Here is a 15758-nt window from a genome sequence, read left to right as displayed (position 1 = left end):
ATAGAAAAACAAATTGTTTGTAAAAAAAAATATATATATAGTACAGACCAAAAGTTTGGACACACCTTCTCATTTAAAGATTTTTCTGTATTTTCATGGCTATGAAAATTGTACATTCACACTGAAGGCATCAAAACTATGAATTAACACACGTGGAATTATATACTTAACAAAAAAGTGTGAAACAACTGAAAATATGTCTTATATTCTAGGTTCTTCAAAGTAGCCACCATTTGCTTTGATGACTGCTTTGCACACTCTTGGCATTCTCTTGATGAGCTTCAAGAGGTAGTTACCGGAAATGGTTTTCACTTCACAGGTGTGCCCTGTCAGGTTTAATAAGTGGGATTTCTTGCCTTATAAATGGGGTTGGGACCATCAGTTGTGTTGTGCAGAAGTCTGGTGGATACCTACTGAATAGACTGTTAGAATTTGTATTATGGCAAGAAAAAAGCAGCCAAGTAAAGAAAAACGAGTGGCCATCATTACTTTAAGAAATGAAGCTCAGTCAGTGCGAAACATTGGGAAAACTTTGAATGTGTCCCCAAGTGCAGTTGCAAAAACCATCAAGCGCTACAAAGAAACTGGCTCACATGAGGACCGCCCCAGGAAAGGAAGACCAAGAGTCACCTCTGCTTCTGAGGATAAGTTTATCCGAGTCACCAGCCTCAAAAATCGCAGGTTAACAGCAGCTCAGATTAGAGACCAGGTCAATGCCACACAGAGTTCTAGCAGCAGACACATCTCTTCAACAACTGTTAAGAGGAGACTTTGTGCAGCAGGCCTTCATGGTAAAATAGCTGCTAGGAAACCACTGCTAAGGACAGGCAACAAGCAGAAGAGACTTGTTTGGGCTAAAGAACACAAGGAATGGACATTAGACCAGTGGAAATCTGTGCTTTGGTCTGATGAGTCCAAATTTGAGATCTTTGGTTCCAACCACCGTGTCTTTGTGCGACGCAGAAAAGGTGAACGGATGGACTCTACATGCCTGGTTCCCACAGTGAAGCATGGAGGAGGAGGTGTGATGGTGTGGGTGTGCTTTGCTGGTGACACTGTTGGGGATTTATTCAAAATTGAAGGCATACTGAACCAGCATGGCTTACCACAGCATCTTGCAGCGGCATGCTATTCCATCCGGTTTGCGTTTAGTTGGGCCATCATTTATTTTTCAACAGGACAATGACCCCAAACACACCTCCAGGCTGTGTAAGGGCTATTTGACCAAGAAGGAGAGTGATGGGGTGCTACGCCAGATGACCTGGCCTCCACAGTCACCCGACCTGAACCCAATCGAGATGGTTTGGGGTGATCTGGACCGCAGAGTAAAGGCAAAAGGGCCAACAAGTGCTAAGCATCTCTGGGAACTCCTTCAAGATTGTTGGAAGACCATTTCCGGTGACTACCTCTTGAAGCTCATCAAGAGAATGCCAAGAGTGTGCAAAGCAGTCATCAAAGCGAAAGGTGGCTACTTTGAAGAACCTAGAATATAAGACATATTTTCAGTTGTTTCACACTTTTTTGTTAAGTATATAATTCCACATGTGTTAATTCATAGTTTTGATGCCTTCGGTGTGAATGTACAATTTTCATAGTCATGCAAATACAGAAAAATCTTTAAATGAGAAGGTGTGTCCAAACTTTTGGTCTGTACAGTATATATATATATATATATATATATATATATATATATATATATATTTATTTTAGTGTGCAAAATAAAAAAAATAAAAAAGACTGTATAATTGTGGTATCACTGCAATTGTAATGACCCAAAGAATAAAGTTGTCTGACCACTTTTATCGCACAATGAATGGTGTAAAAAAATAATAATAATTTATGAATTTCTATGTTTTGTTCACTCTGCCACCCAAAAATCGGAAGAAAAAAAAAGCAATCAAAAAATGTTATGTAGTCCAAAATGGTACAAATAGAAACATCACCTCATTCTGCAGAAGACAAGCCCCCACAGCTCGTTCAGCAGAAAAATAAAAAGTTATATCTCTCAGAATATGGTGATGCAATCACAAATACTTTTTTTGTGAATCAGTATTTTAGCTTGCAAAAATAGAAAATTATAAAAATACTATATAACTCTGGTGTCGCTGTAGCTGTACTGACCCAAAGGATAGTCGTCTAATCACGTTTACCACACGATGAATAGTGTAAAAAAAAAAAAAATTGACAATTCCTGATTTACTTTTTATTTGTTCATTCTGTTTCTCAAAAATTGGACTAAAAAGTAAATAAAAACTTATGTATTCCCAAATGACACGAATACAAACTTAATCTCATCCCACAAAAAAACAAGCCCCTATTCAGATCTATCATTTGTCAACAGAAAAATAGGTTGTCAATGTTCCTAGTAGTTCATAGGCATTGGAAAAGTGACATGGCTCCCAAAAAACAATCCAGTAAGATCCATGCCCGGCAAGGCAAATGGCCACCTCTTCTGAGCCCCGCACCACGCCCAAACCATGCTGAACATGTATGGCACTTCTGTAGATGGGAGAATGCACTTAAAGAGGTTCTCCGGGTCTGATCATTAATTATCTCCAACACCAGCACACCCACCTATCAGCTGAAAACTGCTCCGACAACCTCCGAACCTAAGCGATTTACAAGCGAAACACAGCAGCCTCGCACATTTCTTAGACGAGTACTGTAACAACCAATGAAGAACAGAGAGCAAAAAAGGTCAAAATATATAACATGGTAAAATTAAAAAAACTTTATTAATAATATGGATGGGGCAATAGGTGGCACTGTAGAAACTGGCACACACACTTTTTAACAGTACACCAGACGCGTATCTGGGGTGGGCAGCCGGGGCATGTGCCCCGGGCGCAGCTGGCGGGGGGGCGCAGTCGGGCTGCCTAATACAGTGGTCCGAAGTGTCTTCCCCGGCGGCAGCGTTCGGCCGCCCCCTGGACCAGGATTCGGCCGTTCTCTGAGCAGGGTGTCAAGCTGACACCCAGCTCACAGATCGTGCAGCTGCCGGCTCCAAGTGTTCAATTGTGCTTTCATCTGTCAGACGCAAGTACAATTGAAGCTCTGACTGCCGGGTCAGAGCAACGCTAGCAGTGTGATCAGGGTATGTGATCATGCTGCTGACGTCACTGGTCGGCGCGGCTACACACAGAGATGGTGGTAAGTGCTCCACACTGGAGCTGAAGACAATGAAAAGAGAGGGGGGCAATATTTATGCTGGGGGGGGAATATTTATTCTGTGGGGGAAATATTCTGGTAAGTGCTACTCACTGGAGCTGAAGACACCAAAACTTAAATGTATGGGGGGGGGGGCATATGTGTGCCGTGGGGGCAATATTTATGCTGGTGGGGCAAGATTTATTCTGTGGGGCGAATATTTATTCTGTGAGGGGAATATTTAGTGTGGGGGAGAGGGGCGGAGAAAATTTAATGTAACAGGGTGGAAGGTTTGTGGAGCAAGGAAGGGACAGGTTTAAACCATATGGAGATCAGGAGAGATTTGAAGCCACAGTATGAAGAGAAAGAGGGGAGATAGGGTGCATATATGAAGAAATAGTATGGGGGGGGTGGGTGCATTCACAATATGGTAATTGGGAGAGATGGGTGCAGACACAGTATGGTGAGTGAGGGGATTGGTGCAGACACAGAATGGGGAGTATGGGTGCGAACGCAGTATGGGGAATGATGGGGGAAATGTATGCGGACACAGTATGGGGAGCGAGTGGGGGATGGGTGCACACACAGTATGGGGAGTTGGGGAAATTTTTGAGGAGACAGTATGGGGAGTCGGGGGGGATGTGAGAGAAGACCATATGAGGAGGGAGGGGGAAATGTGTGAAGAGACAGTAAGGGGGAGAAAAGTGAGTGGGCACAGAATAAAGACTGAATAGTATGGGGGGAAAGTGTAAGGCATGCTGTCTGCCAGGAGGAGACAGCATGCTAAGGAGGGGGAGTGTGATGAGGTGGCATAGTATAGAGCCTGGACCCTATAAGGGGGACAAAGTGTGAGAGGACAGTGTGAAAAAGGGGCCCAGTATAGAAAGGAGGGGACAGTGTGGAGGGCCTGTACCATAAGAGGGACAATGTGGCAACCTATTTTGTGCAGGGAATATAGTGAGGGGCAATTATTTATTCAGGGGCTCCGCGTAGGGGCAGATCTTTTTATTCAGGAGCATTATAATCGCACTGCTATCTTTAATGGCATCGTGTGGGGATATGCCGCAGAAGACCAGAGAAGATGGAAGTCTGCAGAGACGAGCTGTAGGTGAGAAAAGTCATCATGGAGTCTGGACTGGACAAGATGAAGATGAAAAGAAAGAGACGTCTCTGGAGTTTTTCATCTAAAAAGCTACCTGGATGTAAATGTTTTTTTGTGATACGAATTCTCATACTTTTATTTATGTTAGGAGCATTAACTGGGTTGTACAGGTTTGTGATGAGTCTGCAGTCACTCTATGTGATAGCAGACTTTTGAATTCTCACACTGCACGCTGTCAGGATTCTCTCATGATGGCAATTTGCATACTTGTGGTCACATGCTGACTAGACATGTGTGGACTCGCTTAATGAATTAAGTGAGGCCGGACAAGTCTAGTCGTAATGTGGCCAGAAGTATACAAATGGCATACTTGTGCAAGGGAGAATCCTAAAAGTGTGCAGTGCATGCGCTGTGAGAATTCAGAATCCTGCTGTCACATAGAGTGACTGCAGACTTTCTTCTTAAACCTGGACAAGCCCTTTGAACTATAAAATAAAGCCCTGTAGCCAATCCAAACAGTGTGTAATATACTCAGTCATGATTCAGCTCTGCTTGCTGGTTTCAGCAGTGATCACATGGGTACCTCACTCATATGTGATTTAGCTATCCGGCATGTGACCGTAAGAGTGTAAATCGCTTATGTAACGGGTCTGGGAGGCGGAACCTCTGAGCAACTTATACAAGGTGGCAGTCCTTGTAAGGAAGCGGGTGGCGACCAGGGAAGACAGGCAGGCAGTCACAGCAGGTGACCGGGACAGTCTCTGGGCAAACGGGCAGGAGGTCACAGCAAGTGACCGGGACAGTCTCTGGGTAAACGGGCAGGAGGTCACGGCAAGTGACCGGGGCAGTCTCTGGGTAAACGGGCAGGAGGTCACAGCAAGTGACCGGGGCAGTCTCTGGGTAAACGGACAGGTACGACCTGTGACGGCTGAGCCTCCAGGTAGGCTAGCAGGCAGATGGCAGATGAGTGCTCCCAGGTGAGCAGGCGAGAGTCTCAGGATAAGCAGGTGGTCACAGCATGTGACGGCGGAGCCTCCAGGTAGGCTAACAGGCAGGTAGCAGATGAGCGCTCCCAGGTGAGCGGGCAAGAGTCTCTGGACCGGCAGGTGGTCACGGCACGTGACGACGGAGCCTCCAGGTAGGCTAACAGGCAGGTAGCAGATGAGCGCTCCCAGGTGAGCAGGCAAGAGTCTCTGGACTGGCAGGTGGTCACAGCACGTGACGGCGGAGCCTCCAGGTAGGCTAACAGGCAGGTAGCAGATGAGCGCTCCCAGGTGAGCAGCAGGCAAGAGTCTCTGGACTGGCAGGTGGTCACAGCACGTGACGGCGGAGCCTCCAGGTAGGCTAACAGGCAGGTAGCAGATGAGCGCTCCCAGGTGAGCAGGCAAGAGTCTCTGGACTGGCAGGTGGTCACAGCACGTGACGGCGGAGCCTCCAGGTAGGCTAGCAGACAGGTAGCAGGTGAGCGCTCCCAGGTGAGCGGGTAAGCTGGTCCATAGACAGACTGACAGGTGTCGGAAGGCAGACCGTCGGACCTCAGGATAGCAAGCAGGAAAGCGGATGACAGGCAGGAAACTGGCAGGCAACTGGCAGGTAACTGGCAGGTAACAGGCAACGGGACCTGAGGGCTGAAGCAGAGTAGTGAACAGTGCAACAACATTGCTCGGGCACCTCCATTTTGGAGGAGGTGCCTTATATATGGAGGGATCCTCCGGCCATTGGCCGGGGACTGCTTAGGGCGACGCGCGCGGCCCCTTTAAGAGAGGGGGAGCGCGCGCGCCCTAAGCACAGTGACCGGGGGAGAGCGGGCGCTGCAAGCAGAGCGGGAGGAAGCCGCCGGGCACGGAGCAGAGAGGTGAGGGGAACAGCGTCCCTGCCTAGCAGGAGGCAGGGACGCCGACGCTACAGCTTATGTGCTTTGAGTGGTGTTGGTGTAGGGGGGGGGGTAAATTCTTGCCCTGGGTGCCAGAAAGCCTAACTACACCTCTGGAGTACATAGTCTACAATACAAAATTCAGAAAACAATACAAGTCTCATGAATCAAAAATATGTTATACATACGTTAGGAGATCAATATATAAATTGCATAGCTGTAAGAAAAACATATATCTACAATATTAAAATGTATCTCATATGCCAATTATGCCACACATCTGTAGCTGCTGAGCAGCCATTTGACCTGATGCTGCACCCACGTTAGGCAGCTGCCAGAGGTCCTCCGGCATCTCCTTGGCAATGCGTGCGTCAGAGGAGTTCCGGTGCACGCTTATTGGCTGCGGGTATATTTTTAAACCCCCCCCCTTCTTCCCTTCTGATGCCACCCTCTGACGAAGGCACATGCCGAAACGTGCGTCGAGGCAGGCGCCATACATGTCTCTTGTTAGCAATTAGGTATGTTATGAGATTTTTTGACCGCTATTTGTATGTCTGCATTATTTATTTAATGTCACTGGATCAGACAATGAGTGGGGTATATTGCTGGTTTCCCAGCTCTTAAACCCCTTTTTTGATTTCTGAATTTTGTATTTTAGACTATGTACTGTTTTATAAAGTGTGTTCACCTGTTTCTACGGTGCCACCTATTGACCCATCCGTATTATTATTAAAGGTTTTTTAATTTTACCATATTGTATATTTTGACCTTTTTTATTCGGTGTTCTTATGGTTATATTTCCCAATAGGTCGATTCTAGCTAAAGTTACAGCTATCAGTATGATAGAAAAACAAATTGTTTGTAAAAAAAATATATATACAGTACAGACCAAAAGTTTGGACACACCTTCTCATTTAAAGATTTTTCTGTATTTTCATGGCTATGAAAATTGTACATTCACACTGAAGGCATCAAAACTATGAATTAACACATGTGGAATTATATACTTAACAAAAAAGTGTGAAACAACTGAAAATAGGTCTTATATTCTAGGTTCTTCAAAGTAGCCACCTTTTACTTTGATGACTGCTTTGCACACTCTTGGCATTCTCTTGATGAGCTTCAAGAGGTAGTCACCGGAAATGGTTTTCACTTCACAGGTGTGCCCTGTCAGGTTTAATAAGTGGGATTTCTTGCCTTATAAATGGGGTTGGGACCATCAGTTGTGTTGTGCAGAAGTCAGGTAGATACACAGCTGATAGTCCTACTGTATAGACTGTTAGAATTTGTATTATGGCAAGAAAAAAGCAGCTAAGTAAAGAAAAACGAGTGGCCATCATTACTTTAAGAAATGAAGGTAAGTCAGTGCGAAAAATTGGGCAAACTTTGAAAGTGTCCCCAAGTGCAGTTGCAAAAACCACCAAGCGCTACAAAGAAACTGGCTCACATGAGGACTGCCCCAGGAAAGGAAGACCAAGAGTCACCTCTGCTTCTGAGGATAAGTTTATCCGAGTCACCAGCCTCAGAAATCGCAGGTTAACAGCAGCTCAGATTAGAGACCAGGTCAATGCCACACAGAGTTCTAGCAGCAGACACATCTCTACAACAACTGTTAAGAGGAGACTTTGTGCAGCAGGTCTTCATGGTAAAATAGCTGCTAGGAAACCACTGCTAAGGACAGGCAACAAGCAGAAGAGACTTGTTTGGGCTAAAGAACACAAGGAATGGACATTAGACCAGTGGAAATCTGTGCTTTGGTCTGATGAGTCCAAATTTGAGATCTTTGGTTCCAACCACCGTGTCTTGTGTGTCGCAGAAAAGGTGAACGGATAGACTCTATATGCCTATATTCCCTGAAATCCCCACCTATATGCTTAGTTATCATATTCCTCCCCCTCCCCTGCGCGTAACCGGGCCCTGTGACGTGCACTGTGCTTCCTGACTTCCCAGACATGCGCTAAGCGCCGCTCACATAGAGCGCGCTTTGCTTCATCCTGGCCCCGTCTCTTCGTGCACTGCGCAGCAGGGTTCTATTGCACGGGTGCCGGGAAGTGACAGTGACTCCCCGGCGCCTGCGCAATAGAACCCTGCGGTTCAGTGCACGGAGAGAAGGGGCCAGAATGAAGCAAAGCGCGCTCTATGTGCGCGGCGCTTTGGGCATGCCCGGGAAGTCAGGGAGCACAGTGCACGTCACAGGGCCCTGCGACGTGCAGGGGAGGGGGAATATGGTAACTAAGCATATAGGCGGGGATTTCGGGGAATAATAAACAGTTAGGCAGGGATTTCTTGGTGTCCGGGGGACGCCAAGCCTATGTGAAGCAGAGTGGATAAAAACACTTTTCTCTGCAATCAGACCTCTACCATGGGCCATACAGGTTTGTATAGATTTACTTTTCTATATCCTGTATGCCCATAGTAGAGGTCTGATATCTCCCAGGGGGTGACACATTCCCTTTAAGGCTAACACAACATTATTGTGAAGAAAACTTACGGTCCAATGTTTAAAAATTCGGTTAAGCATCTGTGGGTTCAAAATGCTCAACACACCCCTAGATAAATTCCTTGAGGGGTGTAGTTTCCAAAAGAGGTTCACTTATTAGGGATTTCTGCTGTTTTGACTCCTTGGGGGCTCTTCAAATGCGGCATGGTGTCCACAGTGTTCCGGCCAAATCTGCACTCGAAAAGTCAAATAGAGCTCCTTCCTTTGAAAGCCCTGCCGTGTGTTCAAACAGTAGTTTTCCCCCATATATGGGGCATCGGCGTACTCAGGAGAAAATACACAACAAATTTGGCAATCCATTTTCTCCTGTTACGCTTGTAAAAATGAAAAAATTGGGGTTAATGCAACATTTTTAGGGAAAAAAATAAATTTTTCACTATTTTCTTCCACTTTGCTAATGTTCTTGTGAAGCACCTAAAGGGTTAACAACCCTCCTGAATGCAATTTTGAATACTGTGAGGGTGGGTGCCGTTTTTACAATGCGGTCTTGTTTGGGGGTTTTCTAACACATACACTACCGTTCAAAAGTTTGGGGTCACCCAGACAATTTTGTGTTTTCCATGAAAACTCATACTTTTATTTATCAAATGAGTAGCAAAATGATTAGAAAATATAGTCTAGACATTGACAATGTTAGAAATAATGATTTTTATTAGAAAGATTAATTTTCTCTTTCAAACTTTGCTTTCGTCAAATAATGCTCCATTTGCAGCAATTACAGCATTGCAGACCTTTGGCATTCTAGCTGTTAATTTGCTGAGGTAAACTTGAGAAATTTCACCCCATGCTTCCTGAAACCCCTCTCGCAAGTTGGATTGGCTTGATGGGCACTTTTTGCGTACCATACGGTCAAGCTGCTCCCACAACAGCTCAATGGAATTAAGATCTGGTGACTGCGCTGGCCACTCCATTACAGAGAGAATTTCAGCTGCCTGCTTCTTCCCTAAATAGTTCTTGCATAATTTGTAGGTGTGCTTTGGGTCATTGTCCTGTTGTAGGATGAAATTGGCTCCAATCAAGCGCTGTCCACAGGGTATGGCAATGGCATGGCGTTGCAAAATGGAGTGATAGCCTTCCTTATTCAAAATCCCATTTACCTTGTACAAATCTCCCACTTTACCAGCACCAAAGCAACCCCAGACCATCACATTACCTCCACCATGCTTGACAGATGGCGTAAGGCACTCTTCCAGCATCTTTTCAGTTGTTCTGTGTTATCCAAACACTTCAAACTTTGATTCGTCTGTCCATAAAACTTTTTTCCAATCTTCCTCTGTCCAATGTCTGTGTTCTTTTGCCCATATTAATTTTTTCCTTTTATTAGCCAGTCTCAGATATAGCTTTTTCTTTGCCACTTTGCCCTGAAGGCCAGCATCCCGGAGTCGCCTCTTCACTGTAGACGTTGACACTGGCGTTTTGTGTTTACTATTTAATGAAGCTGCCAGTTGAGGAGCTGTGAGGCGTCAATTTCTCAAACTAGAGACTCTAATGTACTTGTCTTGTTGCTCAGTTGTGCAGCGGGGCCTCCCACTTCTCTTTCTACTCTGGTTAGAGCCTGTTTGTGCTCTCCTCTGAAGGTAGTAGTACACACCGTTGTAGGAAAGCTTCAGTTTCTTGGCAATTTCTCTCATGGAATAGCCTTCATTTCTAAGAACAAGAATAGACTGTCGAGTTTCACATGAAAGTTTTCTTTTTCTGGCCATTTTGAGAGTTTCATAGAACAAACAAATGTAATGCTCCAGATTCTCAGCTAGCTCAAAGGAAGGTCAATTTTATAGCTTCTCAAATCAGCCAAACCATTTTAAGCTGGGCTAACATACTTGTGCAAGGGCTTTGTAGGGTTTTCTAAACATCCATTAGCCTTCTTACACAGTTAGCAAACACAATATACCATTAAAACACTGGAGTGGTGGTTGTTGGAAATGGGCCTCTATACACCTATGTAGATCTTGCAATAAAAACAAGAAGTTTGCAGCTAGAATAGTCATTTACCACATTAACAATGTATATAGTGTATTTCTGATTCATTTAATGTTAGCTTCATTGAAAAAAAATGTGCTTTTCTTTCAAAAATAATGACATTTCTAAATGACCGCAAACTTTTGAACGGTAGTGTACGACTCTCAAAGTCATTTCAAAAGTGAAGAGGTCCCTAAAAAGTAGGTATTGTAAATTTCGTTGCAAAAATGAAAAATTACTGGTAAACTTTTAACTTCCTAACTAAAAAAAAAAAAAAATGTTTCAAAAATGATGCTGACATAAAGTTGACATGTGGTAAATGTTATCTATTATTTATTTTGTGCATTATAACTGTTGTTGTTTTTTTTTTGAGGGTATAAAAATCCAAAGTTAAAAAATTGCAAATTTTGCTTTTCTGATACGTCAGGGACTATGCCAGAGTGACATACAATTATATCACAAAAGAGGTCTGTAGCGGCACATGACTACCAGACAAGAAGAGATTCTGACAAAATATAAAATTATAACAATATTGATTAAATTAGAAAATAAAAAGTACATAAAATTAGACAAGGCAAAACCTCCAAAAAATCAGGGGAATGGAAAACACAATAAGGTCCACTGCATGCATATGTAATACATGGACATGCTTACAGGACAAAACACGTCAATAGAGTATAAGGTAGAACCCAAACAATTAATAGGTATACCAATCCGAGGACTACTATATCCTAGTATAGCGCAAGTGCGACTAGGGAAGTATGTCCTCAGTATATGTATACCAAATCAGAATAAAGCTGAAGTACAGCAAGGCAAGGGCAGCTGTAATAGATGCAGACTGAAGCCTAAAGCACAGTACGCTGATATGAGAAATGGTATAGAGGTGGATCCTGACGTGCTGAAGAACTGATGTGTCCTCCCCCCACACCCGACGGACGCAGTTTCGCTATGTCGCTTCTTCCGGGGCGTGTCATGACTTGCTGTACTTCAGCATATACATATGCATGCAGTGGACCTTATTGTGTTTTCCATTCCCCTGATTTTTTTTTTGAGGTTTTCCCTTGTCTAATTTTATGTACTTTTTATTTTCTAATTTAATAAATATTGTTATAATTTTATATTTTGTCAGAATCTCTTCTTGTCTGGCGGTCATGTGCCGCTGCAGACCTCTTTTGTGGTATCACAGTTTGGAAGCTGTCTGACCTCATGCTCTTGGACTTTATTTGAATTCCCCTCAAACAATTCCAGGAAAATCTGAACTACAATATAGCGCTTCTTCCCTTCTGAGCTTTGCACTGAACCTCAAAAGTAGTGTTTGACGACGTGGGGATTGGCGTACTCAGGAAAAATTGAATAAGAAATTGTCCCTTTCATTTTTTCCTGTTATCCCTTTTGAAAATTAAAAACTTGAGGCCAAAGCAACATTTTAGTGGAAAAAAAAATTAATTTTCCATTTACTTAGCCTAATTTTATACAATTCTGTGAATTGCCTGAAGGTTAAAAATGCTCCGTACACCCCTAGATAAATTCCTCGAGGTGTAGTTTCCAAAATGAGGTCACTTGTGGGGGTTTCTGCTGTTTTGGCATGTCATGGGCTCTTCAAATGTGACTTGGCATCCGCAATCTATTCCAGATAAAATTCTGCTCTAGAATTCTTTTTGGCGCTCCTTCCCTTCCGAACCCTGCCGTGCGTCCAAACATTAGTTTTCCACCACATATGGGGTATCTGTGTACTAAGGAGAAATTGCACACCAAATTGTATGGTCCATTTTCTTCTGTAACCCTTGTGAAAATGAAAAATTTGTTGCAAAACCAACATTTTTGCGGGAAAAATTTTTTTTTTTTCATTTTCATGGCTCAATGTTATAAAATTCTGTGAAGCACATCTGGGTTCAAGGAGCTCACCACACCTCTAGGTAAGTTTCTTGAAACTTGGGGTCAAAATGGGGTCAATTGTGGGGAGTTCCACTGTTTAGGCTCATCAGGGGCTCTGCAAACACGACATGACGTCAGCTATCGATTCCAGCCAATTTTGCATTCCAAAAGTCAAATGGTGCTCCTTCCCTTTCGAGCCCTGCCATGCGCCCAAACAGTAGTAATGCAAAATTTGGAGCTAAAGAAACATTTTTGTGGGAAAAGTAAGATGTTCATTTTTTCCTTCCAAATTGGTTTAATTCCTGTGAAGCACCTGAAGAGTTAATAAACTTATTGGATGTTGTTTTGAACACTTTGACAGGTGCAGTTTTTAAAATGGTGTAACTTTTGGGTATTTTCTGTCATATAGGCCCCTCAGTCATTTCAAACATGATGTGGTTCATAAAAAAATTTAATTTGTAAATTTTGTTGAAAAGATTAGAAATTTCCCGTTATCTTTTAATACTTCTAACTTCCTAACGAAAAAAATATTTTAAAAATGATGCTATGTAAAGTAAACATATGGGAAATGTTATTTAACTGTTTTGTGTGACAAAACTCTGGTTTAAGAACATGAAAAGTAAAACTTTGAAAATTGCTCCATTTTCACCAAAATTTCGATATTTTCACAAACTCAAAAAATATCTTACTAAATTTACCACTAACATAAAGTACAATGTGTCACGAAAAAACATTCTCAATCAGCGGGATCCGTTGAAGCGTTCCAGATTATTACCACATTAAGTGACAGTGGTCAGAATTGTAAAATTTGTCCTGGTCAGGAAGGTGAAAACAGGCTTGGGGTGAAAGGGTTAAACTGTAATTTGTGAATATTGTAACCGTGTTCAAAGCTGGACATATATGAATCATTGTGTATTACTTTCTAATCTGATGCAGTTCTGATATCTTACAGGAAGAGCGGACAAAGCTGGCTGAGGAACTTGCAGCATTAAGGCAGCAACGGGAGCAACTTACGACAGAGCTGGAAAAATACAAAGAATGTGATCCAGATGTTATAGACGAAATTCGTAAGTTCATTTTTTTTTTTTGCATATGGATCCATTTTGGGATATGCAGTATTCATGTCAAATTGCAGGGTTTTTGTTATTTGAAATGTCTTCCATAGGTAAATTAACCAGTCAGCCCTGTTCTAGTCACATTACGCCTCACCACCACTTTTGAGAATCATGGTTATTGTTTAAAAATATATGTATGAAAACACCTATGTAGTGTTCTGAATCATTGCATATTGCTCTACTTCTGCTTTCATATCACCATTTAAAGAAACAAGTCGGCTTGAAGGGTTGAAAATGATCTCATATCCATAGGATGGGTGATAACATGCTGACTGCTGGGGGGTCCCATGAGTCTCACTTCCATTTATCCCAATAACTGAGCTATACATACCCGATATGTTTGCAACCCTGTTTCATTGTATTTGGGACTGCAGGAGATTGCTGACTGTTTTTATTCAACTGTTTTATATGTACTTGTGGATTTGACCGCATTAGAATACCATCTAAAAGGTTTAGATTATTTTAATCTTCTGTATCTAAATTCACCAAATCATGCAACCTTAGCTCAAAAGTTGTCATTTTTCAGGATGGGGTTTTGTTTTTTTTGGCCCACGCTATACGGCACAGTTGTCATGCAACTAGGGTTTTCTGTTGGTGTACAAGCCTACAACCTGCAGTAGCCCTCGCTCCACCATACCACTGTACGACCAGCTCTGCCCTCACCTACTGTATCCTCACCCATCCCCTGTAGATTGTGAGCCCTCGCAGGCAGGGTCCTCGCTCCTCCTTTACTAGTCACCGTTGCGTATTTGTTCAAGATTATTGTAATTGTTTTTGCTATGTATACCTCCTTTTTAACATGTAAAGCGCCATAGAATAAATGGCGCTATAATAGTTTCCAGTGTAAAAGAGACCACTTGATTACTTTTCCTTTCCCAGACAATTCTCTAATTAGAGTTGCATGCAGTAGGGGTTGCAGTATTTAAAGGGAATCTGTCAGCAGGTTTTTGCTATGTAATCTGCAGACTGCATGCTGTAGGGGTTAAAACACAGATTTCAGCAATGCCTCTCTTTTCAAGCTGTGTGGATTTGTTTGCTTGCTATGATTCTTTTAGCACCAGTAGCTTATCATTGCTGGGACATAGCAGGTTGTGCATGCTAGTCCGACACGCCCCCTCCTGTGATATGTAGTTCACTGTCTATAAACATTGTATATACAGAGCCTGGTGTGGGGGGGTGGGGCCTTCTTGCTCAGCTCTGCTGTATTGCTAAATCTAAAAACTCAGATTACTGGGTGCAGCCGTTCTGACACAATCAAAGTGATACATTATTGGATTCAGGGTCTCTTTTGCCTGCTCTCATATGAGGTAGCGAAAACCTGATGACAGATTCCCTTTAACAGTGTAGTATGCCAGTACCAGATCTGTATAGTGACATACATTGCACAATCTGCTGCTCTGCATGTGAAACAGGCACCCTCCTGAGACATGGAGAAAGCAGTGGAGATTGCAAGCAAAGAGTGAGTGTGAGATAGTCATATGTTCAGAGATGGGGGAGACACACAGGCAGGAAAGAATTGTCAACAGCCCTAGTCATGTCACTTTGTCATAGGGACATTGATGTGTACAGTGACTCAAATCTACACAATAGTGCCAGCGGCAAGGAACAGTCTGTTTCCCATATTGTCTATTGCAGTTAATATTATGGTATAGGACAGAGGTCCCAAACACGTGGGCCGCAAGCGGCCCCTGAGGCTGCTTTATGTGGCCCGCAAGCTCCACAGACCCCTTGACAATCCCGACCTGGTCCAGGAGGAGCCGCTCAGAGCAACGGTGCAGAGACAGTCTCCCAACATAGCATTACCAATGCCAGCCGCCGACCAATCATAGGTCAGCGGCTGACACATGCGCATGGCAGTAACGTCATACGCCACTGCGCTGGGACGCAGATGTCAGCTGCTGGCCTCTGATTGGTCGGCGGCTGGCATTAGTAATGCTATGCTGGGAGACGGTCTCTGCACGACAATGCAGCGCTGGTGTCGGCGGCTCCTTCTGGACTAGGTCGGGATCATCAAGGGGTCTGTGGTGCTTGCGGACCAAATAAAGCAGCCTCAGGTGCCGCGTGTTTGAGACCTCTGTTCTATACCATAATACACTGCTCAAAAAAATAAAGGGAACACTCAAATAACACATCCTAGATCTGAATGAATGGAATATTCTCATTGAATACTTTGTTCTGTACAAAGTT

At 43.5% G+C, this 15758-nt stretch overlaps 1 protein-coding gene across 3 annotated transcripts in view; it reads left to right on the top strand.

The window, feature by feature from the left end:
* The window catches only part of MND1 (meiotic nuclear divisions 1), a 153784-nt gene that overhangs the window by 117970 nt on the left and 20056 nt on the right, over positions 1 to 15758 (top strand). For all 3 annotated transcript variants that reach the window (XM_073645251.1, XM_073645258.1, XM_073645248.1), the window contains one exon: positions 13409 to 13523. In XM_073645251.1, coding sequence (XP_073501352.1) covers positions 13409 to 13523 — 115 coding nt within the window. The remainder of the gene's footprint in view (positions 1 to 13408; positions 13524 to 15758) is intronic.

Source organism: Phyllobates terribilis, unplaced genomic scaffold, assembly GCF_046119375.1.
Source record: "Phyllobates terribilis strain yellow unplaced genomic scaffold, ASM4611937v1 Scaffold_1__5_contigs__length_1240528914, whole genome shotgun sequence".
Taxonomy (NCBI): domain Eukaryota; kingdom Metazoa; phylum Chordata; class Amphibia; order Anura; family Dendrobatidae; genus Phyllobates; species Phyllobates terribilis.
This window is presented reverse-complemented; position numbering and strand designations above follow the sequence as displayed.